Genomic DNA, 26296 nt, shown 5'->3' on the forward strand with positions numbered 1-26296 from the left:
CCCAGCTTAGCAAAGGGGACAATTCAGGCTTGCTGCCACAAGACCAGCTCTCCTCCCAAAGAGCCCCAAAATTTCACAGCCACAAAGATTGTGTCCCCATTACACAAATCCATGATTTAGGCAGCCATCCCTAGTCTTTGACTTTAAAATTTAAGAGATCAGTGTGCTTGGAAAGGGTGCCCTCTAGTGGATTGGGGGGGGGGTCACACTCCACTTCTCCATTTTAAAGTCTGTGCTGTTACTTTATTTTGGGCGGGGGTGAGGGGGTGGAGTACTTGGGTAAATCAGGATAGCCATCTTGGGACAGTCAAAATGTTGTTGTGAGAACTTTATGACAGAACTGGAACTAGTCAAGACAGAAAATGATTTCCTACATGCAGTGAACATAGGATGTTGTTGAGCTTAAACCGGGGTGTGTGCAATTGGTGAGATTGAAAATGGTGTTTGGAATCAAAACAGCTATCTATCTAGAAAGCAAAAATCAGGCGTGGGAACTCGGTTCCTGAGTTGTACTATCTCCAACTCAGAGGTTCCATGCAATACCTACCAAAAAATCAGATTAAAACAAACAGGCTGAAGCTCAAACCTGAAACCATTTTGGGCATTAGAACTCTTTGCACCCACCTGATCTTGATGTTGTGCCTTGCCTAAAGGTAGAAGAGTTTATACTTATTCCCATCTTTTAATTATTAAGAAGAAGAGTTTGCTTATTCTTAATTATTAAGAGAAACTTAAGAGTTTGCTTATTCTTAATTAATTATTAAGAAGAAGAGTTTGCTTATTCCCATCTTTTAATTATTAATTCTGATTCTGACATGTAGGAAACAGGTGTAAAGAGCTGAATAGCCCAATGTAGCCTCCCTCTCAGAGGTAGTGATTCTGAGCAAGGTGGTGGTAGTTTAGAACCAGCTCTATGGCTCTGAACTCTTTGACAGAAGTATAGCATCTTAATCATAAGGACTAGAACCTTTTTTTTAATTTATAAAAGCGGAGATTAATCAAGCTGACTTCCGCACCCCTTTACCCATTCAGTGGATTTTCTGTCCTGAAGTGGTGCAGTCTTAGCTAAAGCTGATAAAGGCAAGGCCCACCGCTTGTCTCCCTGAGCCAGCAGGAGGCAGCAGAAGCAAAGATTTCCCCCCCTTCGCCCACCTGACCTGCTTTCTCCTCCGGTTCTGCCCTCCCACGGAGATTTAATCTCATTAAGCAAACAAACACACACAAGCTGCTTTTGTACTTGTAAATGAGGAGAGGCCAGAGGCCATAAACTGTCCAAGGACATCAGCATGAATTATACAATTATACAGATGAGCTTAATTTGAATACTTTAAATGCAAGGTTACATTTTTCTTGGTGCAGTAAATTGGATTTGTGCTTTGGGCATGGTGAGCACACTGCTAGGCATCTACTTCTAAAGTAAATGCCTTTCTCTGAAGGGGAAGAGATCAAGCAGGGCGTAGCCCCATCTTTTACTCTCTGCAACCCCAAGCACCCCAGTAACTCCTATGTTCACCCATTGCCAGCTTGCTCTAAAAATGTTTTCATCTTAAATCTTGCACCAACACAGCTCAAATGCTTTCAGATCTGATCTGCAGCCTGATTGATTATACTACCCTAATAAGAACATCACAGCCCTGCTTGATCTTTTACACAATAACCCACCAGATGCCCCTTGGGAGCCCACAGGCAGGAGCTGAGGGCATGCCCTTTCTCTTGCTGCTGTTGCTCCCCTGCAACTGGGATGTAGAGGCCTCTTGCCTCTGAGGCTGGAGATGGTGTACAGCCACCAGACTAGTAGCCATTGATAGACATGGCCACCATGAATTTGTCTAAGCCCCCTTTAAAGCCATCCAAGCTAGTGGCCATCACCGCATCCCGTGGCAGAGAGTTCCATAGGTTAATTATGTGCTGTGTGAAAAAGGACTTTTGTCGGTCCTAAATTTCCAGATGTCCAGTTTCATAGGAAGAGCTCCGGTTCTAGGGTTGTGAGGGAGAAAAAAATTTCTCTGTCCATTCTCTCTACTCCATGCATAGTTTTATATACTTCTAGCATATCTCCACGTAATCGCATCTATGGGGGTGAGCCCCCCCCTTCTTTCATATTATATCTGAGCTCTCACTCCTCCTCGCCTGTATTTAAATTTTGTGGGTGGTTTTTTTTTATAGCATCATCTTACAGTCAGTCACCTATTTGGATAAAGACGGTATTGATAGGTTTGAATCAGAAGAAAATAGAGCCAAGCGCTGGAAGGTCACAACAAACTTCCCAATTTGGACCTAGACATTTAGCGCAGGAAGAGGCTCTCAGCAGACAATCTGCTGGCTAGAGGCTCTGAAAACTCAAAGGCCAGGACTTGGAGCAGTTCTCACGAGAGGCGGTGGGGGGAGGTTTTGTAGCCTGGCCAGGGAAACACCACCTCCTACTGCTACAGTTATGCACTTTAAGCGGCGCAGCGGGGAAATGCTTGACTAAACAAGCAGAAGGTTGCCGGTTCGAATCCCCGTTGCTACTCTATCGGGCAGCCGCGATATAGGAAGATGCTGAATGGCATCATCTCATACTGCGCAGGAGGTGGCCATGGTCAGCCCCTCCTGTATTCTGCCAGAGACAACCACAGGGCTCTGTGGGTGCCAGGAGTCGAAATCAACTTGTCGGCACACTTTACTCACTCCTACAGTTATCGTTTTCCAGCCTTGGAATGGCTCACTGGTAGCTCTGTCTTTGCCCTTGCTGCATACCCAGAGGGGAACGGCTGTCTGTTTCCAACAGCAAGGCGTTCTGACCTCTCCCCGCTTCCGGTGGCCTCCTCTGCCCCCCTCTCTGGCTCCAGCCATTTCTGCTCAAGTTCTCTTATTATTAAATTAAATTTATATCCCACCCAAACATATGTCTCTGATCACGACTACAGAGAGTCCCTCTGTTAGCTTCCCCCTCCCATCACAGCCACGCAGCTTTTAACATTTGCTCTTCTCTCCCCCACCCCGCTGGCCACCATTCACACAAATGCCTGTTAAGTTTCTCTCCCCTCTTTCTAGACAACTCCCATCAGACCCAACTGCAGATGACAGGGACAGAGGAAGCTGCCTGCCGAGTCAGAACACTGGTTGAACTAGCTCTGTATCGTCTACACAGATTGGCAGCAACCTCTCAGCCTGATCTGGAGATGCCAGGGAGGGAACCTGGAACCTTCGGCATGCAAGCAGGCCGGTGCACACCCCAGAGCCGCCCCATCCCCTCAGGGGAATAGCTCACAGTGCTCACTGGTGGGCTCCCATTCAAATGCAAACCAGGGTGGATGCTGCTTAGCAAAGGGGACAATTCATGCTTGCTGGACTAACGAGCAGAAGGTTGCCGGTTCAAATCCCCGCTGGTATGTTGCCCAGACTATGGGAAACACCTATATTGGGCAGCAATGATAGAGGAAGATGCTGAAAGGCCTCATCTCATACTGAGTGGGAGGAGGCAATGGCAAACTCCTCCTGTATTCTACCAGAAGAAAACCACAGGGCTCTGTGGGTGCCAGGAGTCGAAATCACCTCGACAGCACACTTTACCTTTACCCCAAGACCAGCTCTCCTCCCACAAGAGAGTTGTAGTCCAATCGTTGGCCAGCCTCAGCTTGACCACCCCCTCGACTAGATCATTCCTTGCTTTTCCTCAAGATACACGTCATTAAGAACACGGCCTTGCTCCCCTTCATCTTTCTCCCCCCCCCACTCCTGCCCATTGTAGACTGCAGGCCCTCTGGGGCAGAGCCCATGCCACTTTCTTCTTGCCTCCGCCATAAACACTGGCAGGGAGTTTAAATCTGAAAACTGGAGCAGAGGAACCTGAGACTTCACAACAGTGGCAACCAGGGAGGAGGCAAGCCAAAAAGAGAGGCGGGAGTCCGTTGAGTGGGGAGAAAGTAATCTTGTTTTCAACAAACAGGTGAACTATTCCAACAGTAACCCAGACAGAGGTGGCCACCAGCTCCCCCCCCCCGTCGTGACTGACCCACAGGGGGGCACAGCTGCGCGAGTGTTCTGCTCCCGGGGGCGCGAGGCCTCCTGCAGTGGCTGTGACGGCTGGCCCCGTGGCCACCCCCCCCCACCTCATAGCAGCAGATTAAGAGGCAACAGTGCACTGCAGCGATCCTGGCGTGGGCATGCACCGGCGTGAACCTTGATTCAGGGAGCGGGGGGAAGACAGACCAAAATGCGACGCTTGCGAAGTCTCGTTTCCCAATCGTTATGGCACTTGGTTCTCGGGGGTGAGGGGCGAGAGAAAGCGGGCGAGAGAATTCTGCCTACGGGGTCAGAGAGGGCGCGAGGGGCAGAGGCCTGGGGAGGGAACCCTGTCCAAGAGGCCTGTCCCCGAGGAAGGGCGGCTCTGTGGGGGAGGATGAGGCAGCAAGCGGCTCATTTTCAGCCCCAAAAGTGGCCCTAGAATGTCTTGGGTCTCTCTCCCCCCTCGTCCGAGGCAAAACCTTGCATCAAAGCCTGGGACTTTCAGGTCCAGCAGTTGGAGAGAAGTTTTAGAAACCGGGCCGTGTCTTCCCCTAACTGGGCTGCAAACGGCCCCACCAGTCTGCTCGCTGCCTCAAGGCCTGGCTGAGAGCAGGAGAGCCAAAAGGGACAGCTCTCCTTTCGGAGGCATCAACCTTTGCCAAGGAAGCGGGCAAGTGTGAAAACTGGTCGGTAGAAAAACAAATGCTTCTGAGTGCCTCCCTCTCCCCCCCCCCGCCCCCACTTAATAATAATAATAATAATTAAAAAAAGAAAATTAAAGTTAAACTGAAAATGAAGTTAAACTGATTCTGCAAGGCTGCACTAGTATATTCTTGGTGCTACAATGCAAGACAGCAGAAGAGACATCCGAGGAATTTGCTTAGCTGGCTTGTCACCTGGAAAAAAAACACACACACACAGACAATGAAGGATGGTGAATGTGCTTTTGAATCGCTCACTCACTGGGTTAGCTTCACAGAGGCTCTATGAACCACCCAGGGACTTCTCTATGGGGCAGTACTGAAATGTTCTTGATCATTAATATATACCTCAATACATTGTGCCTGAGAATGATGGGAGTTGTTGTTCAAGAGCTGGAGGGCCCAGTTTGCTCAGCCCTGCTCTACATAGACAGAACTTGGCCGTGGCTACGACGCTGGCATCTCAACATCCACGCCACAGTCAAGGATTGTTTCCAAACTGGGAGGTTACGGCTACCCTGAGCAAACCAGGGTGGACTTTTCCCCAGCCTTTCTGCTCGCAAGATGGCAGAGTCCCTCTGTACAGGCCTAGCCTCAGTAATCCAACAAGGGGCTGCTTCACGGCTGGGATGTTAAAGCAAGGGCCATTGCATAGAGTTGCTCTGTCCACACCGCTTAACTTGACCAAGCCTCTCTCTCTCTCCCCACTTCAGCTTCCTCATCTGTAAAATGGGAACAATGAATGAATCCTTCATTCCCAGGACTGTGGAGACCAGCAGAGAACTATCAGGACTGTACGAAGCCTCAGCCAGGTTCTCCAACATTTGCCCCCTTCACATCTCCCATCAATCCCATTGTGGCTCCAACTTTCAGAGGCAGAGGTTTGAGGACCCCAAATTTGGAGTATCTCTCTGCTTTTCAACATAGTTTACTTGGCAGAAGAAATCAGGAGATCTTTTGAGGATAGGAAATTCTGCCTTTAAAAAAAGGACCCCCAGCAACAGCCATGGGAAGGAAAGCGGTTCCAACATGGAGAGTGACTCTCTCCCTGCTAAACTCTCCCAGCCCCACTCTATAGTAGATAAATTGTGTGTGTGTGTGGGGGGGGGGTGTCTTCTGTATGGCTAAAGAAGTTAAGTACCCCTCTCCAAGGGGATGACCTCTAAGAGCAGGGTGGCTTTTTGTTCACAACAGCCCCGTGAGGCAGGGAAGGCCGACACCGCACGGCTTGCCCAAGTGAAGATTCAAACCACCTTCCTTTTGCAGCCAGAGGCCTGTGGCTCTGCAGGAGGCGCCTGGAAGGGGCAAGCAGGGAACCAGGCTGGCGTTCTCACCTTGCTGTCCATTTAATTTGCATTCCTCTGGCGCACATTCTTGTGATTCGTGGCATTACTTTTCCTGGAGGAGGAAAAAGCGGGGCGGGGGGGGGAAGGTGTGTCAAAACCTCATTGGCAAACGATCCACCAGAGCTGGGCCAAAATCAGTTTTTTACCTCCCTTCAAGGGCGTCAAACTGCAACTCTTTGAAGTAACTAACACAAAAACCAGCTATTTAATGCAACTAGCGCCCCTTCCTGCCCAAGCATATTACTATTTATACGCTGCTTTTGGACAAAAAGAATTCCCCAAGTGGTTTACATAGCCGAGAGAGAGAGAGCGCGAGAGAGATGGTCCCCTGCCCATGAAAGACTTGCAACCCAGTTATCCCCTTGCTCAGTACAGGAGAGTCACTCCTCCGATGCCCAAACCGTGTGCCCCAAGAGAGCCAGAAGATGGTTCCCTGTCTCAAAGCAATCCCAAGCCCAGGAAGCCATCTGCTGGAAAGGCTCTCTCTTCTGCCTGCCTTGTGGAAATGGAGAAGCGACACACGAGTGGGTTAAGAGCCGTTTCCGCTGCAGATCGAGGGTGGGAGCAGGCGACTCCTTCACCTACAGCTTGCCAGCAACCGGCTCCAGGCCTCCCCTGACAGTACCAGCCTCCCGACGGGCCCCTGGGGAGATGCATCTTCGTTATCTGTTCGGCCCTTGCCGATCATGCTCAGCAGTACTACGCATCTGTGCCAAGCCCCTGGAGGGGTTTCAGGATTGCTCACGGCTTGGCCATCGTTCTAGTTCTCTCCTGCCCACATGCCTGAGCAATGAACCTTCTGCAGGAGAAGGAAGACATTTTGGTACTCACAGTGGTGCAGACCCTCCATCATCATCTTCATGCACAGGGAGGCGGGGGAGAAAGAGAGAGAAAAGGCAGGGTTAGAAAGCAGGGGGCTGAGAGGCACCTACACATTTCCAACCCTCTCCCCCCGCCAAGTCACCTAGCACAATCTATTTGAGCCAAGGCCGCCTCGAATGCTCTGCAAAGAACTCACGAGCTATTTGCTTAAATTTTTTTGGGGGGGATGTAAGAGTTATTGGATTTGGTGGGGAGAATTGGGTACAATGGGGGGGGGGCCTCAAACGCGTTGGGGGTGGGAATCTGCATCTGGATCCCTTCTGTGTTTTCAGCCATGACACCCTAACTTTGTGCACCAGAAGCAGTGTTTTGCAAGGTCAACTGTTCGGGAACCTGCCACCTTTGCTGCTGAAAACAAAAGGCATTTGGGGAGCCGAGAAGCCCATCTCCCAGCCCATTCTGGGATCACAGGCACTCCCCCCCCCCCCCAATCGGGAGAGGTTTTACAGATATTTCTTGCATACAGATATTCCCGAGCTTGCAGGAACCTTTCGCTTGTAGGTGGCCCTGTTTCAGGATCCTGAGACTTTAAGGTCAAGCAGAGATAGGGACCAGATGATTAAGAGGATTCACATTTGGTTTGCTTTGCAAGCAGAACAAGTTCTCAAAAGCGGTTTGCCTAGCAAGGCGTATGAGAACATGGCTCCCTGCCCCAACCCTGCAGACACAGGCGAGCGAGCGAGCAAGCAGAGTGACTGGTCCAAAGCCGAAGCACAGAAATGGCGGCCAGGCTCTGACCCAGGAACAAGGGCACTGCCGAAGCACACCAAGACCTTTCAGCACAACGCTGCCGTTTCCGTTCCTCTGGATGAGCAAGGAAATCTCCCCCCGCGCTCGAGTGGAGTCCTACCCTGCTCCCGTGGGTTCTCCTGGTGCGCATTTCTCTCTCTCTCCACCCCCACCCCCATGTTCCTGCCTCCCTGCCAGCAGGAATCTGCACAAGGCTGCCCGGGACAGATCAGAGACAGCTCGCGAGCAGAACGGCAGCAGGCGACCTGGCTCTTTGACTTACCACAAGGAGTGAATGCAGAGCAGCAGAGGAAGGAAGAGAGTGCACAGATAATGCCAGCAAGAACACACCATGCCTTACATGCAACTACTCCTCTCCACTGAAGCTGCGGCTGCTCCCCTGCGTGAGGGGGCACACTTCAGCCGCCCGCCCCCACGCTCAAGGAGGAAAGGACTGCCAGGAGCTACCCAAAGAGGGAGACTTCCAAAGGTCTCCAGCAGTGGCCCACCTGCAGATATCGGACTACAACTCCCAGCATCCCTAGAAACTGGCCGCGGGGAGTGGTGGTGATCCAACCGCAGCCAGAGGGCGGAGTGCAGAGGACACCGGACACCAAGTGGAGAGGGTGAGCCGCCAATGGAAGGGCTCGCACTCCCAAAGGCGCCTTACCTTCGGCGACCTCGTCGGGCTTTCGCTTCTTCTCGTAGATGAAGATGATCGTGACGAGGACCAGCACCTCGGCCACAATGCCCAGGAACGGCCAGAGGGCGGCCAGGCGGCTGCGCACCCGCAAGCCCACCAGGGCACTGCTGTCTCCCATCTCATTGGTCCCGTTGCACCTGTACTCGCCCGGATCCTTCTCCATGTCGAGGCTGGAGATGCGCAGCTCTGTCCGGTTGCCCTCCTGCTTGATGAAGTACCGGTCGCTGCCGTTGATGATGGGCTGGAGGGAAGGAACGGGGAGCGTCGTCAGCCAGCCAAGGAACAGCACCCAGCACGCGGCTTCAGAAAAGCTGGAAGGCCAGGCCACCAGCATTCTCTCGACCCACTGACTCTTTCCCACACAAGCCCAGGGACACAGGAGAAGAGCCTCTTTTAAGAGACCCACCCCCAAGATCAGAATCCTCCTCTTGTGTGCTTCCAAGTGGGGGATCCCATTCTTGGGGTGGGAGCCACTCTCCCTGTTCAACCTAACATCACGCGTCTCTCTTTTTCATTTGTTTTTAGGCTGCCAGCCCTTTTTGGTATGCTTTTGAGATTTAGATCCCAAACATAATACACGCCTCAAAGCCCGAGTCATAGATTTTGGGGTGAAGGAGATGAGCATCTTGGCTGTGGACATTTTTTTGGACCACACACGCACTCTGAAGCTTTCTGACAAGTACTGGGGCAAGACAGGGCAGGATCAGAACAGAAATCTTTTCAGATATACTGAGAAGTATATATTCAGCATGGGAAGTGGTGAAAAATGACTAGGTGAAACCCGTGCGCGCCTTATAAACAGGCAGCCGCCGCCAGAAATATTTATACATCATTTTTAAAGAAAAGACGGTCAAGAGCAGTCCATGTAGAGCAAGGCTATACGAGCTCAGAAGTTTCACCCCATAGATCTAGCACTCCTTGAAGAGATCACCACTAGACTAAAAGCAAACACACCCAACCAAACGCATACTGCTACTGAAAAAATCCACATCCAAACAAGTGTTGCAATGGTGCCTGCCCGACAGGCAGCCTCAGACCCTGACACCCGACCTCCACTCAGTCTCCCCAACAGCCACTCAAACCTTGAATTTGTGAAGTGGGAGGAACAAGTCAAACTATACTGTCACGCAGGAGGGCCCCCTACTCCCGAGCCATGGGCCCCACCCCAAGGTTCTGCACAGAACCGATAAGCTTATCACTCGCCATGCAGGGGGACAGAGAGGGAGGGGAGGGCGGGGAACGGCGGCTTCCACCGATAAACTCACCTGGGCCACATCGCCAACCATCTTGTACCAAGTCCACTGGGTGACTGGAGGGTAAGAATTACACCTGCAGACCAGGATCGCCATGTCCCCCTCGTTCCCGTGCTCAGACTTCTTGTAGGCGTACACGTGCGGCACAACTGCAGAGGAGAAGCAAGGCCAGCAGGCGCCGGTCAGTCAGAGGATCCGGGGGAGCCTGAGGAACAGCGCGCGCAGCAACCTCGGGACTGATGGCTGCGGCTCCCCCTTGTAGGCTCCGAAGAGAGCAAGGAGAGTAAGCCAGGCTTGCAAAGAGCCACTCGCCAATGGCGAGTACGGATTCCCATCAGGTGACCAGGCAGGGATATTTCCCCGAACTGGACAAGAACTGGCAGCAAAGCCCGCTTCGCAAGCAGGTGGCCCCAGGTCCAAAGCTTGCCAGCAGCTGCGTGCAGGGCAGGGAAAGACGCCCCCAGCCCCACCCCAAACCCCAGAGAGCTGTTGCCAATCGGCACAGAACAGGGATTCCCAACAGGGGGCGCTAGTACCCCCAGGGGGCACTCGAAGAGCTCCGGGGGGTAATACTCAGGGCCCTTCAGCCTCCCCATGCTGCAGCCATGATCTTTGTTCCCTTCGGATGATCGCCAGCTTAACTGTAACACTTAAAGTGGTTAAAGTTTTTAAGTATGTGCACGTGCACACACCCGTACACTTAAGTGTTACAGGAGGCCCTCGTGGTCTGCTGTTTCGCAGATCACCATTTCATGTATCCGCAGATGGGTCTTAGAAGTCCCAGTTTCTTTATCCACAGCATCAAACATAGGCAATTTCTGCCTCTCCGCAGCTCCTGAGTGTCTGGAAGTGACTTCTGATGTCATTCCCGCTATTTTGAAGCACAAAGCCATTTTGTTGGTCATTTTTGTTAGAGGATTTGGAGGGCATTCCTGGGAGACCAAGGTACTATATGCCTTCCTACCCCTTTTCTGCCCCCTTCCAGCTTTTAAAGCAGTTGTAAAAACTTAAACCTTCAATCCTCATGAGGTCAAAAGTCTCTTTATTCGCAGTTTCGTTATCCATGGAAATTGGCGGGAACGGAACAACTGTGAATAATGAGGGCTACCTTTATAATAATGAGATGGGCTACTCCAGCTTACATCCAAAGTTATCCAAAGTGAGCAGTCTTACTAAAATTAATGGGAATACTTACAAGCCACCCAGTGTGAATGTGAGCCAGTGGTTGGAGAAGCCTGTCTCAGAACCATGACACCGACATAAGAACAGAAGAGAAAGCCCTGCTGGGTCAGGCCCAAGGCCCATCGAGTCCAGCATCCTACCTCAGAAGAGGGTCATAAGAACATCGGAAGCTGCCATTTACTGAGTTGGACCATTGGTCTATCCAGCTCAGTATTGTCTTCATGGACTGGCAGCAGCTTCTCCAAGGTTGCAGGCAGGAATCTCTCTCAGCCCTTTCTTGGAGATGCTGCCAGGGAGGGAACTTGGAACCTAGATGCTCTTCCCTGAGCTATGGCTCCATCCCTGAGGGGAATCTCTTACAGTGCTCACACTTCTAGTCTCCCATTCACATGCAACTAGGGCAGGCCCTGCTTAGCTAAGGGAGCAAGTCATGCTTGCTACCAGGTGCATCTGGGAAGCCCGCAAGAGGGGGAAAGAAGACGGCACCGACACCTTCCCGTTGGTGTTCCCTTGCACCTGGCGTTCATCATGGCACACACCGAAGGTTTGCGACAGAAGTGGTGCACTTGTTTTAAGAGGCTGGGAACCATTAACATCGACGACACTGAGCTGGAGGGACGAAGGGCCTGTCTTGGTATAAGGCAGCTTCATATGCGTTTCCTCCCCCCCCCCCGGGGCTCTTTATGCCATGACCAGTCATCCCTTTGCGATAAGGTCACCTTCAACACTACTACATCACTCCCCCCGCCCCCAAAGACTGGCATTCTCAGACTTGACTCCCCCGATGTGGGAATGCAACAGCCTTCACCCCAAGTTTGACAACGCCTGCTCTGAGCAGAACGCCTCCGTTCCTCCCCCACTAGGAGAGAGCAACTGGCCCAAGGCCACCCAGTGAACGCCACGGCTCTGTGGGGCTTTGAACCCAAGCCTCTCTGCCCCCAGCCCTATGCAACAGTGACCATCACATTGAGAAGTGCAAAGGGGCCCAAGCCCCCCGGAGAGTTACCTTTCACAAGCACAGTGGCTTTCGAGAGGGGAGTGGTGTCAAAGATGCAGTCGTACTCCCCCGAAGTTTCATGATCCACTTTGGGTATCCTGGAACGAAAAGCGAGCTGGTCAGGTGGGGGCTGCTGGAGCACCTGCAACGTTCTGGTGAGGCTCCCCAAACTATGAAAAGGACTTGCCCTTTGTAGGTGGGGTGGTGCTCAGCCACCCCCAAGAAGATCTCCTGGCTAGTCCTTTCCCTCCCAGGAGTGGAAATGGGGGGAAGCTTGAGAAGCAACTCATTTGAATTTGAGGTAGCATAGGAACATAAAAAGCTGCCATATACTGAGTCAGACCATTGGTCTATCTAGCTCAGTCTTGTCTACACAGACTGGCAGCGGCTTCTCCAAGGTTGCAGGCAGGAATCTCTCTCAGCCCTATCTTGGAGATGCTGCCAGGGAGGGAACTTAGAACCTAGATGCTTTCCCCAGAGCAGCTCTATCCTCTGAGGATATCCTGCTTAGCTAAGGAGACAAGTCATGCTTGCTACCACAAGACCAGCTCTCTTCCAGGGGGAGACATGGGTTATTCCAGGGGTCCTCCAGCTTGAGTCCAACTGCCATCATCCCCAGGCACAATGACCCAAGTTGAAGAACCCCTGGGATGTTAGGTTTGGCAAAGGGCAAACTCCTCAAATGCTTAGGGGGGAATCTGCATCCCTAGATTAGACCCATTTCCATCTGCAAAGGACAAACCAACAAGGAAGGGCTGAGTTCTGCTTGTGGCCTTCCTAGGGGGGCACCTGGTTTGAACTGTACACAGAACTGTACAATCCTCAGTTACACTGAAAGACCAACTGGAACGCTGCCAATCCAGATTGAGGAGGACCTGAACAAGGCGTGCTTGTGAGGGTTCAGCTAAGGCCCACGGGGAGCAGACCAGTCACCAGAGGCTGGATAGTGGGGGAAAGATCCAGGAAGCCAAGATGCCCCCAGTGGAAGATGGCAGTGGAGATTAACGAATACCCCAAAGATTGCTCTCTTGAATACCGAAGTAGCTCCTGAGACCACAGAGCTGAAGGGGGAGAACTAGAAAGGAGCCTACAGCAAACAGCTAGACAAATACTTAACACCCCCCACCCCAAAGACTCTTGCCGGCCTTCCCTCTGGGCTCGAGCCCACGGCTTTGTTAAAGGGGCCAGATTCCCAAGGTGAAAGGTGGCTGGACATACACCACCAAATGTTCACTTGCAAAGGGGGAAGAGAGCGTGAGAGAGAGAGACAGAGAGAGAGAGGATGGAGTGCAGGTCAACCCACTGCCATTCAGAATCCAATCCTAAATGAGGCTCGAGAGGAGTGGGAGGAGCTTTAAAGGATGCAGAAGAAGAAAAATCACATCAGGAGGGGGATCCCCCCCTCCGCCCGCAACATAATCCACCCTGATCCTAGAGGGAGCCCTGACACTGGCGTCTCCATTAGGAAGCTTGTTCTAACTGGATTTCATGGATTAGGCAGCCCTTCCGAAAGAGGGAAATGTGAATTTTGGAGGAGGGAGGGTTGCTCTGCTGCAGAAGAGGCTGCTGCTCTCTCTGCCCTGGTGGAGTGAGAAGCCAAGGCCCGGCTCCGGGGGGCAAGAAGGGGAGGATTTCAAAGCGCGCACACTCACACGCAGCTCAGCCCCAGAATTGAGGGCACAGGAGGGAGGCCGGGTATAAATACTTTAATCCTTCCTTAGTTCCCCGTTGCCATGGGAAGGGAGGCACGTCTGCTCCGACGCATGGGAGGGACGTGACGCCTCTCCAGCCGGCTGGGCCTGTGCCAGCGGGGAGAGATGGCCATGGAGATGGAGTCGAAAGCATCGCTCCCACTCTCAGTCCCTGGGAAAACAAAGGCTTGGGCAGTGGGCCATTGAGTGGCACTAGGGACAGAGGACATGCTCCAAACACCAGGGAAGTGAGCTCCCTGATTTAGGGTGAAGAATGCACACCTGTCATGGCATCCTTTAATCTCCCAAGTGAAGGCTCCAATGCCATTTGCAGAATATTTCAAAACATTCTTTTTGACACACGCACACACACACCCAACATGATGCTCAAAGACAAGGGGTTTTTTTTTTGCACGTAGTGCCAAGACCTGCTGAAGGAGGTGGCCAGATGACCAAGAAATGGATAGCCCAACTATGCTCTACCAGGGCAAAGAGTTCAGTAGGGGGGCGGGGTCCATTCAAGTGCAGAAGAACAAACATAAGGAAAGGCCAAGTTGTCCTGGTCTGCAAGGACCACACATCTGAGACCGCACCATTTGAGATCATCTGGAAACGCCCATCTGCAGTTGCCACCAGCTCGTCTGGTGGCCATACAGGGACCGATCTTCTCTGGAATGCCTTCCCTGTTGAGATAAGAGCCTCCCCATCTCTGACAACTTTTAAAAAGTCCCCAAAGAGTTCTCTTTTCACCCAAGCTTTTTAATTTAACTGTGTTTTAAGGTTTTTATTTCTGCTTTAAGTTCTGTTCAGACAGGCCTTCAGCTTCTGCCCAGCCCTCGCCAGACCCCCCAGGATGCCTGCTATCGTGCACTCTGGTGAGCAAACACAGAGCTCGGATCGCTCTCGATACACACAGCAAGCAACATTGCACTTAGCTACGCTGGTTCCAGGGTGCTGGCAGACCGCCCTGTCTGGTTCTGCTTTGCACAGTGACAACAGGACGGGCCACTGGATTTCTCAAATGTGTATAATGTGCCATTGTGAGGGGCGAGGCCTCGCACTACCCCAGACTGACCACAGTGCATCCAGCAAAACTGAACAGGACGTTCTCTTGAGCAGCACCAGAACATTTAGGGTCCTTCTGCAAGCCAAAGCCAGGATACTCATCAGCCCACACCACCCACCCTGGAATGCGGCATGCCGAAAACACCCCAACCCAGAGACACTTACGTGTACCAGGTGAAATCTGGTGCGCTCTCATTGGCCTCGAGCTTGACGCCCCCTTTCATCCAGTAGTGGCCTTTGATGGCCGTGGGTGGTTCTGTGATATTGCAGGAAATGATGACATTTGTGCCACTAGTGACCTCTGGAGTGGCCGAGATTTTGGCCCCTGGTTTGGGGGAGAGAGGAGGTTGGTGAGGGTCACGGGACCAAGGCGGCCTGCTTTTCGCAGCCTTCACGGAGGACAAGGACACACTCGCTCGCCGACATGCAAGGGTATAGGCAGTGGAAACACTTGTCTGCCATCCCGTGCCTCTCGTGAAGCTTCCGAGTCCCACACAACATTCCAGGAGCCACCCACAACTATCCCAGACCTGGCCAACTCCAAATATTGCTACTGGAATAAAGAAAACAAAAAGGTAGATTTATGAGATATCCATTCAGCTTGCATAATTTTATTCTGGGCACAATATTTTTTTGAAGGGGAGGCAAAAAAGGTACCCTGCTCATACACATACACCTCCCTGGGATCCTTTGTGCTCTAGAAGGCACTATCAAGTGGCATTTTTCACCTTAGCCATATCCACCCGCCCCCCGCTAAAATATTGGAAAATGGCCCCAAGTATCAGATCGGCAATTTTGTGCTGGTAGCAGTAACTCATCAAGATCCTTAAGCTAGTTCAGAGCAAAGGCTGAAGCAGGCAACTGGCAAGTCTTTGGGTCCAACCCAGGCCATAAGCACGTGTCAACTTTCTCACCTGTCCCCATGAAGGAACATTTAGGTGCAAGCTTCTCATAGTGGGGAGAAGGGGGGGAAGCAAACGAGGGGATACTGGAGATGTGAATGAAAGCCAGTCAAGAGGGACAGCAAGTTTGAACAATTCATTCCAAGTCGTCAGGTTTGTTAGAAGTGGCAGAGTTATGGCACCCCAGTTTTTAGTCACATGGGTATGTGGCCAGCCATTTTTTGACATTTGTTCCTCTTGGAGGACTTCGTTGCACCCAGTCATGTGAGCTGTTATTCACTGTACTGGATCAAAAACAGGCATTGGACATGAAACCCCACACAAGACCGGGGAACACACCTTCATAAATCCATCTCCCTCCCCTCGTCCAATAAGTCCCTGGAGCACTAGCCAGCTATCATATCTAAGCAGCGTTCCTGTTTCAAAATAAATTTGCTACACATGATCAAAAGAAATTTAAGACATACACCCCACCAAACCCCACCCCACCCCTTTTCCACAGAAAGGGAACCCAGCAGGGCTGAAAGACACCAAGGTCAATTTCCAACTCTATGGAAGGGTGTCCTTTTCCACACGGATTCGTCTGCCACGGAAACCCGGCACGTTGCAGAAGATTCTGGGATGTGTTTGATAGAACACACTGTTCACGTGGGGGCCTGTCCGCTGCCCTCCACAAACCAGCAATGCACCCTAAAATACACCCATTATCAATTCCTTCGAAAACCTCTACGATTTCCCAAGGAACCTCAAGGTTTCCCGAGCAGCCTTTGAAGACCACTAAGAGGGGATGCTGAGGCACAAGGAGTGAAAACATTCCTCTCGTACGAGTCGTGCCAAATTCCATTTCATTGCTCGTTCAGGGCTTCTGCCATGAAGGGAGGTTTTCGTTTTGCTGCTGCTCGAGAACCCGGACTTTCAGCTCTGCATGGGGGAAAAGGGCAACAAGGTAACTGGCCATTCCCAAGCACAGACAACTAGCCACACGGGCCACAGGGCACAGACACAAACACGGCCATTTCAAAAGAGGTTGCAATTGCCACAGAGAAAGACACAGGAGCGTTTTGCCCCGCCAGCTTCTACCCTCAGCAAGGTGGGAAAGCACGGATTTAAAAAGAGCAAAGCCTGTATGTGCAGGAAAGGAAGTCGGAAAGCATTGAAGGGCTGGAAGCAGGTCGATTTGCTAGTGGCTGCCAAGACACAGGCATGTTTGGATAGGAACACCGAGGAGGAGGAGGAGGAGGAGGAAGACATTTTATAGCTCTTCCGAGTTCCACGGGATCATGAAGGGGTGTTCTGATGGGGGTGGGGGGTAGGGGGTGGGGGGTTACAACCCTTTTTGAGCAGGGCCACAGCGGTGAGGGGGATCCACAGGAGGGTGGGGAGGTCTCCCCGCTTTCTACATAGTTGGGGCAGGAAGGTGCAGGTGAGTTTCCGGGAAGTCACAGGACACAGGTGAAGGTGGGGGGGGGGCAAAGGCGTGGCAAGGCCCGAGGCATTTCGACGCTGGGGCCGGGCTGCCAGCACCCGCGGGCGGCCACTCACGCTCAATGACAATCACGTTCGCCTGGGAACGGATCCACTTGACTTTGGGGCTCTTCGACAAGTGGTTGCGGTCGGGGTCGTTGCTGGCGCGGCACTCGTACGTGCCCGAGTCATTGAGCGTGAGGTTGGCGATGGAGATCGTGCTGGTGGAGTGCTGCTTGTAGGTGGCGTTGATTTTGACCCGGTCCTGCCAGGCGCCGTCCCATAGCTGGGTGGCCGTCTCGTTGGGCTCGGCCCCCTCGAACCACCACTGGATCTCTGGGATGGGGCTGCCGATGGCCTCGCAGTGCAGGTCCACACTGTCCTCGGTCAGGGTCTTTTGAGAGAGCGGCGACTTTATAAAGCCAGCTACAGGTCGAAGAGGCGTTAGTGCAAAGGGTTAGTGCGAAGACAAAACAAAAACAAAGAGGGTGCGTTCAGAGAGAGAGACCAGCAGCTCTTGGGAGGTTCTTAACCCAAAGATGACACACACACACCCCACTCCCACGGCTGGGGCCCCCTTGTGGGAGGAAAGTGGACGGCGCCAAAGCTCCCACCTGGACCACTCACACATGCTTCCGTCCATGTTCTCCAAGCACTGCCTACATGTGGGCTTAGCGGGTAAAAGCGGCAGACGGGAAGCAATGACAGAGCCAATTCAGCATCACAGAGGCTGCGGTCTTGTGCCAAGTCTGAACAAGCAGCAAGCATTTCGTACAGAGCAAATACACACCATGTTGAGCAGCTGTCTGGAAAAGCAGCACAGAAATCTAAATAAAGTGCACCCGCAAACAAACAAACACACACACACACACACACACACACACACACACCCATCTCCCACATCCACTATGGACACTCATCTGTCTTTTACTGGAAGATCAGGGGTTTCCAGCCTTGGGTGCCACAATGGTGGGGATGATGGGAGTTGTAGTCCAACACCACCTGGGGACCCCAGGTTGGGAGACTCTGCTCTAAGTTTAAGGAAGAGGCATTTACTCAATGCATTCACCCCTCGTCTCTGCCTTCCTCTCCCCTCTTTCCAGTGTAATACAGTGGTTCGATTGTTGGACTAGGGCTGGAGAGACCCAACCAAACTCACTGGGTGACTCTGGGCCAGTCACTTCTCTCGCAGCCTAACCTGCTTCACAGGGTTGTTGTGCGGAGAAGCAGCATGTGTGCCGCTGTGGGCTTCTTGGAGGAAGAGCGGGAGAGAAATGTAAGAACTAAAATACTGTGGATTTCAGAGCGCAAGTTCCCAGGGGGAGAGAGAAGAGGAGGAGACATCTCTCCGCAGGAGGCAGATCATTAGGAGGCAAGTGAAGGGAGAAGAGGCTCTCGGTTCTCGTTGCGTGCCGGCCGGCCGGTGCGGCACAGTCCAGCCATTGTCAAGAGCCTGAGAAACGCAGCCAGGGCCTCTGGCCGGGCATGCCAAGGCACGGGAACAAGGCCTTCCGGGCCACGGTGGGGAGAGAGAGCACGTCCCCATGTGCTCCACGCGAGCGGAACAAGGTGCCTGGCTGCCCCCCTCCCGCATGGCCCACGCAGCCAGCTGACTCCCATTGGATAACCCTTGGCACGAGGCCCAGCCCTAGTGACTGGGGAGCATTGTCCAGGGGGCTCCCATTAGCCGCCGCTGAGCAAGCTCTCTCCGCACCCATCAATCGTGCTCTGCGCGGTGAGCCTTTGGCATGCTCTCTCAGCAATGTGACTAGATACACGTGCCTGGGCTTTTAAAAATATATATCCATCTATAAAACCAGGCAGGGTTGGGCAATGTTCTACCAAGGCCAGGCATGCCTCCTTGGCTTCTCTGCCCGGGGCAAGGATTGTTAAGATCCAGAAGGCTGTGAAGTGGTCTGGGCTACCTGCAAACAGAAGGCGGCTGTCACTCACCGAGCAGAGTAACAGCTAGGTTTGGAACGGGTTTATCTTGTGCTGAAAGGAGCAGAGTCCAAATGTTCCTTTCTTAATTTTTTTTTTAAAGTGATGTCTCTGTAAGCAAACAGGTTTGCAGAAGCAGAGAGGAACATGGGAAGCTGCCTTCTACCGAGCCAGACTCTTGGTCCATCTAGCTCAGTACTGTCTACACAGACTGGCAGCGGCTTCTCCAAGGTTGCAGGCAGGAGTCTCTCTCAGCCCTATCTGGAGATGCTGCCAGGGAGGGAACTTGGGACCTTCTGGATGCAAGTAGGCAGGGGCTCTTCCCAGAGCAGGCCCACCCCTAAGGGGAAGATCTTCCAGTGCTCAGACATGTAGTCCCCCATTAAAATGCAAACCAGGGCAGACCCTGCTTAGCAAAGAGGACAATTCATGCTTGCTCTCGCAAGACCCGCTCCCCCACAAGGACCCTCCCCACCACCCTCAGGGTGTGCGCCAGACACAGCCTCGGCACCAGCTTATGAGCTTTGGTCCCGTTCAGAGGGAACATCTAGGATGGGGAAAGCAAAACCTCAGCCTGCCGCCTTCTGAACACAGCTTCACGAACAGAAAGGAGTGTCAGCGTTGGATGGAGGCGCTATGGCTGGACGGGCAAATTCCTGTACGCGCAGATTCGTGCAGGCGGAGCGGATTCTCTCCAAGAACTCCACGAAGCGTGCGGGAGCCCTTACCCTCTCCCCGCCACCCCGGGCCACGTCTCTCGGGCAGGCAGATGGAGAAAGTGTTAAGTTGTGCTTATGTGACTTGAAGCACGCACTCGGGAGTTTCTGCCAGCGTGACGCCAAAAAGTTCTCAACCCGGACGACGCCCTGCTCCGCTTCTTTCCCCGCTAGCTGCACCAAGGCGGGTGTGTGTGTGTGTGTGTGTGTGTTCTCACGCCAAAGTGCATCAGTGATGAGTCAAGTTCCTTGTGTCACATCCTGGATGGTAACGGGCAGCCGGGCTGGTCTAAGCCCCTGCTGACAGCTTCCCCAAACCCGGGAAGCTTCCCAGAAGAGAGTCGGCAGCCCCAGGCGGCTTGCCTGCCTGGGCCACACAGCTGACAAGTCACAAGGGGGGAACACCCGGGGATAGAAGCAAGAATCCCAGACTGAAGAGCAGCCCTCGGGCTTCAGAAACGTCCTGACGCAAGCGGACAAGGCCGGGCAGCCACCCCGCGGGCTGACCTTCTCTCATTTGGCTGGGAGGCCTGTTCACCCATCAGCACACATTCTGAAAGGAGGCCCTGGCTGCTGGCGGAGGCACTGGGAGAGGAGCCTGTGCCAGCAGCCAAGAAACCCGCTGTGCTCTGGGAGAAAGAGGGGGGGGGGTTCCTCCTCCCTCCCCCCGCACACAAACAGAGCTCCAAGTCATCCAGTAAATGGGCTGGCAGTCGGGAAGACAAGAGAAAGCCATTTCCTGCAGAATTCCCCGTCCCAGGATGAGGCAATGGGAAGGGGCTCAAGCGGCTTTGAAAGGGGTCTAGACACAGTGGGAGAGGACAGAGCAAAGAGGCACCTTTCTAAAGGGGCTATTCTCTTTATGGAGGAGGGGGAGAGCAACTGGCCGGGGGCTCTTGCTGGTGTCTGCCTTACGTTGCTTTTTTAGACCGCGAGCCCTTTGGGGACAGGGAGCCCCGGCTAACTGGGCAAAGAGGCACCTTTTTAACATGGTGATTCCCTTTATTGAGCAGGGGAGAGTCACTGGCCCTCCAGTGGTCACTGGAGCATCCCTCCAGTGGCTGCTGCTGGGGTCTATCATACTTCTTTTTAGATTGTGAGCCCTTTGGGGACAGGGAGCCATCTTATTTGTGTATTATTTCCTATGCAAAGCGCTTTGGAAACTTATATATAAATATTCGTCATCATCGACAGACCTTCTGTCAGCAACCATATGGAACAACTATATGGAACCTCCATGTTCAGAGGCAGTGCACCTTTAAACGCCAGTTGCTGGCGGGCAACAGTGGGGGAGGGCTACAGCCTGCTATTGTGGGCTTCCTGGACTCATCTCATTTGTCACTGTGGGACAGCCAGCGTGGTCTAGTGGTTAGAGGGCTGGACTAGGGTCGGGGAGACCCGAGTTCAAATCCCCATTCAGCCGTGAGACTTGCTGGGTGACTCTAGGCCAATCGCTTCTCTCTCAGCCTAACCTACTTCACAGGGTTGTTGTGAGGAGAAACCTAAGTATGTAGTACAGTGCTCTGGGCTCCTGGGAGGAAGAGCGGGATATAAATGTAAAAAAAAGAAGAAAGAAAAAATATGCTGGACCAGATGCCTCCTTGCTCGTCCTTTCTGGCAAGGGCTCTTGCTTTCAACCAATTAGCTTCGCCAGAGAAGCCAAGAACAAAGTCAACAAGGCAAGTGGCAGCATCTACCAGTACTTGCCCCCCAATTATTAAGAGCAGGTTCTCCAGATGGACTACAAACCCCATCATCTCCAGCCACAACAGCCACCTTTGGACACTGAGGCCAAGGATGAGATGGGAGTTCTAGTCCAACGTCTGGCCCCTTCATCCAAGGAAACGCAGGTGCTTGGAGCAAGTCGTGGCCTTCTGTTTTTTCCGCCCCCCCATGTGCCACACACCTCTTTGCCAGCCCAGAGACAGGCTTCGCAGGCTGTGGGGAATTCTAGGAGGCGTCTACCCTAGGACGCAGAACAGATTATAATATGTGGGGGTGGGGTGGGGATATGGGGGAGGCAGCATTCTGCAGCAGGGCTGGCGACATGTACCAGAACCCAGGCTATTTCGGGTCTGTTTTAGCAATGAGAATCCAGGAGTGTGACAGAAGATACCTTCCTCGGGTGCACTAGGTAGAACTCTATGAAGTACACGATCAAACGCCTCCAATTCATTCTGCAGTTCGGAAGAGCTCCTGGGAAGCCACAGCCACATTTTGACAGCAGCGTCCAGTTTTCCCAAGTCAAAATCCCTTCTGCTCATGACATAACCAAAGCATGGTACGGTTACCGAGTTCTAAAGGTTAAGGGGGGTGGCGGCCGGCATAGGTCAGACTGGCCAGACGACCCAGCTACCGTTCCCCACTCCCAATAAACCCTCAAAATTCACATGGGAGATGAGGGCTGAAAATAGCCCTCCTGTCTGCAACACAAGGAGAGATGAAACGAGGGCCAAGTCTGAGAGCGGCAGGGGTCCAAGGATGCCCAGAATGGATCGCTAGCCGTGAGGAGAGGAGCAAGGCCTGGCAAGGGTCTGGCAAAGCGGAGGAAGGCCAGATTAGAACCCCGCGGTCTCCGCTGCAGCTGGGGATGATGGGTGTTGTAGTTCGGCAGCATCTGGAGGAACCCAGGTTGGGAACCACTGCTCTAAGGGTTCCAGGCAGGAGTCCTGCCCAACCCTACCTGGAGATACTACCGGGGATTGAATCTGAGGCCTTCTCCGTGTTAGGCAGATGCTCCACCACTCAGCTGCAGTCCCACCCCCAGCGTTTGAGCCTATCCGCCTCGGTTCCAATACCAGGTTTCGAAAAACAAGGAGGTTTTCGTCGTTGTCACACACATGCAGCTGCCTCCCCATTCAACCCCAGGGCAGCTGCCCCACAGATGATTTCCACTCCTAGCTGCAGAGTCTACGCAGGGTTCGTTGGCACAGGCCCAAATGGGCCCCTGTCCTCGGCAGGCACTCCGCCTTGCAGCCCCTGCGAACTGGGAAACGCCGGCCTGTGTGGTTTCCAGCCAAGCCTGGATCTAGATGGGAGACATGCGCCCCAACAGGGGAGCACCCAAAGGCGAGAGGAGCACCCAGGTTCCTCGGCTGCGTGCGACACCCAGCTCATACATCCCCTGCCCCAAGGAAGAACACATGACCGGCTCATTCGCTCCAAAGGAAAGTCACCTTCAACTAAAAACAGACACTCCCCACTCTGGGCTGAGGGGAGGAGCTGCCCAGCTGACCGACAGCATCTACCGTAGTAGATAAAGCCCTTTTTTTTACTGCTGGTCTTGGCCACATGCCATGTCCTTTCACAGATGGAAGCAAGCAAACAAAGCACCAAACTATAGAAGCTGGTGGCTTGTTTCAGGAGTTCCAGTTCCCCAGCTGAGGCTCTTTGGGGGGCAATTCTCCCTGCACTCCCAGTTCAGGGATCCAGCCCTACCTAGCACCCACAGCAGCCCGCTATCAACAAGACTGCAAGTGGCTGGGTGTTTGGGGCAATTTGCGGGGTGTTTGTTTAATTCAGATCTCAGGAAATATGCATGCTAGTTAGGATCAGCCAAGCTCTTTCCCCCCGCACTCTGACTTGGAGGTGGCAGAACTGAGGCAACATCCGAAAGGCACGTTAAGAAAAAAATCAGGCAAATGACTTGTTAACCTCATCCCTACACACCCAGCTTGGTACAAGGCAGCGGCAGGGGAAGGAATGTGTGTTCTTTCCGCCCCATGGGGAGGATTTCTCCTGCGGCAACAGGGATGGTCAGAGCTGGCCAGAGATATTTTGAAGACCAAGGCAAATCATCTAAGCAGCACTCCACACCTTGAGCTCCAACAAGCAATGCAGGCAAACCTCCCTAGCCGCAGACCCAGCATCCACGGTTTTGTGTATCCGCAGTCAGGTAATTGCCACCTGACCCCAGTATACGCGTGAAAAATTGGCAACTAAAGGGTTAAGACTCGCATCTGCCCACCATTTTAAGCCAGGGAGCCATTTTCGGGCTTTTTAAAAAATAAAAAGCAAACACAAAAACCGTGATTTTTTGCTGGGGGGGGGGGGGGATGAAAATTTCAGTGTTTGGGGGACATTGCTAGACAGCTGGGGACAGAGAGCGCAGCAGGACACTCCCTGCCCCAATTCCCACCACTTTCTGCCCCCCGCCTTTGCTCTGTTTGCTGGCTAGGGAACCTAACCCCCAATTCACATTGCCCTAATGCCCTGCTCTCTGCAGTATCGCTATCCGTCCACCCCTGCACAGATAATGGGGTTCTCCTGTACGAGAGTAACTGACAATGACACTAGCCATCTGCCTCACTGCCCAGGCTGGCATTGGGGTGGTCCACAAGGGGCGAGCAATTCCACACAAAGTAGTTGCCCAGACACCCAGACTGAGGCAGTCATTGTGCAAGTGGGAAAACCTGCTCATTCCACCAGCAACCAGTATTCAGAGCAGGGGTCAAGGAACGTTGGCTCAGCTCACTAGCCAGAGAAAATATATCTTACTCGTCAGTGGTTTCCTCGAGCTATGTTGATATATTACTTCCCAGCTCGCTCTCTCCCCCGCCCCCACCTCATCATTGTTCACTAGTTGCAGACTAGTAGACTAGTGGATTTCCTGAGCCCTGTTTAAGAGCACGTTTGCAGAGATGGAGGTGAGGAAATGTCGAGCATTCAAGGTCTCACCAGACTCTCCCTTTCCATTTTGCAATTCTATCTTCCCAACGTTTCGTCCCGGTCAGCGCCGGCAGGCAACAACAAAGCTTCGTCATGTGCACATTTCTGAGAGTTCGGAGCGCAGCGCAGCTCAGCTAATGATCTGCTGGAAAGACGGGCCTGGTCAAACATTAATCTGCTAGTTTGTTCAGAGGTCAGCGCCCGCAGCAGAGCCACTCAGCAGCTACGCCTTGATGTTCTGCAGGATGGAGGCACTGCAATTCAAGGGGCCTGGCCTCGGATGTGCGTAAACAAACCTTGTGTGTCGAGGACTAGAACTGCCACCCGCTTCAGAACAATTGTCTCCCTCGCAAGGTTACTGCAAGGAAGAGGTAGATCAGCGGCAAGCACTTTGACCTTAGGAATGCTGCTTCAGTTCTTTCCACCTTTCAGGAAAAGACACCTAGAGCACAGACTGGATTACTAGGTATACAACATCTTCTGCCAACTCAGTCAAGATGGCGAAAAGCAGATTAATGCAGGAACACATACCACTGGACTAGCCACATGCCCATCTAGCCTGGCATCCTATTGTTAACAGTGGAGAACCAGACGCCTTCAGGAAGTCCACCTTCTGGGCACAAAGAGGACTGTATTTCTCCAGGCATTTAGAGGTAAACCGCCTCTGAGCATGGAGGCTCCAGAAGTCATCTACTAGCCCTGAGAGCTAACCATTCTTAAAGAGCCTAAACAGTAGCCGTTGCTACATTTTACAGGCAAAAAGGGAGTTGTGTCCTGAGCAAGAGCATTTTTGAAGTTGATGTCAGTTTCACTGGGTGATGCAGAGTGTTAGGAGGCAAACTGTTGCTCTATACCAGTTGGTTAGGAAGCCTGTAGAGGACCACTAACATGTCTTTGACAAAAACACACCAGCTTATTCTGCAGATTAAGCATGGCATGGACCTAAGCACAGAGAAGCAGCATTTGGAGACACTGGTATCTACAATTTCACTAGGGCGCCCTTCATTTCTCACGTTGCTTCCACCTTCTGCAGGAGGCTTTTTAAAAATACTGCTGTATGGCATCAAATGCCATCCAGAGTCTAGGGAACAGGGCGGAATATACTTTTATTTATTTAGATGCAACACTCAACAGGTGCAAGTCAGCATCAGGGTGTCCCAAATGCCTGACAAGAGGCCTAGAAATGCCAGCCAACAACCACGTCAGGATCTTCTGAGAAACCTGTCACAGAACAAAGTACTGACAGGGACCAGCAGAAGGCAGCGCAGGAAGTAGCCAGCGTAAGAAAAGGTCTAAGCGCCTCACAAGAACGATCTTTAAATATGAGCTGATTAAGCACCAGACTGCATTCAGAGACTCTTAATCTTGAAGGGCTTCCTTGGGTATTAGAGCTTAGCATGCTAAATTAATAGGCAGTAACAAAAATTAGGCATTGCAAGCAGAAGATTATCGGCCTAGGGGGCAACTGTTTGCAACTGAGTTTTGGGGACAAAACTTTATTCCTTGAAAATGAAAGGCTGGGCAAGTTGAGCACAGCCATCCAGATCTCTTCGGCAAGCAGAGACTTTGGATTGAAGGTTCTCCAAAATGGAAGCTTCTCAACTTCTAAATGTCTTTCCACACAAAGCTTTGAATCTCTCCCCCCACACCACACCCCTTTTAATGTGGTTCAGGTGCCTTTACTGATTTCCCCTGGCTATCAAATATTTCGGTTCAACTACCTGAAATAAGACACAGGAGAATTTTGTTGAAGAGCGGTAAATAAATATTCGTAGCAGTTAGGAGTAGTGAACTGCATCCCCAATTTTTTATTTTCAACCCGAGAGCGTGTGTGGCCGAAACACAAGACTGACATGCAGATCCTGCCATCGTACCACCCCAAGTAAAGGCAGATAATACAATTCTTGTATCCCTGCTAGCATTCCCTGCTGCTTTTAGACGCAGGAAAATAAGACTGCTGGAAACTGGAGTTTATTTGTACTGAAAGACCCCTTCAGACTCCTACTGCTGCAAAGCAAGCTGAAGAGAATCAAAATGAGATACAGAATGTGGTTCATTTAGTCAAA

The 26296-nt window shown here is 52.3% G+C and overlaps 1 protein-coding gene across 1 annotated transcript in view; it reads right to left on the bottom strand.

The window, feature by feature from the left end:
- Positions 1–3898: 3898 nt before the first annotated feature.
- Positions 3899–26296, bottom strand: part of BSG (basigin (Ok blood group)) — a 33375-nt gene continuing 10977 nt past the window's right edge. The window contains exons 4-12 of the mRNA XM_053293202.1: positions 16842–17343; positions 15454–15527; positions 14705–14864; positions 11793–11881; positions 9617–9753; positions 8319–8592; positions 6869–6893; positions 6026–6089; positions 3899–4886 (exon numbers count right to left, since the gene is read on the bottom strand). Of these exons, the coding sequence (XP_053149177.1) occupies positions 6038–6089; positions 6869–6893; positions 8319–8592; positions 9617–9753; positions 11793–11881; positions 14705–14864; positions 15454–15527; positions 16842–17343 (1313 nt within the window). The 3' untranslated portion in view covers positions 3899–4886; positions 6026–6037. The remainder of the gene's footprint in view (positions 4887–6025; positions 6090–6868; positions 6894–8318; positions 8593–9616; positions 9754–11792; positions 11882–14704; positions 14865–15453; positions 15528–16841; positions 17344–26296) is intronic.

The sequence above is a fragment of the Hemicordylus capensis genome, chromosome 2, assembly GCF_027244095.1.
Source record: "Hemicordylus capensis ecotype Gifberg chromosome 2, rHemCap1.1.pri, whole genome shotgun sequence".
Taxonomy (NCBI): Eukaryota; Metazoa; Chordata; class Lepidosauria; order Squamata; family Cordylidae; genus Hemicordylus; species Hemicordylus capensis.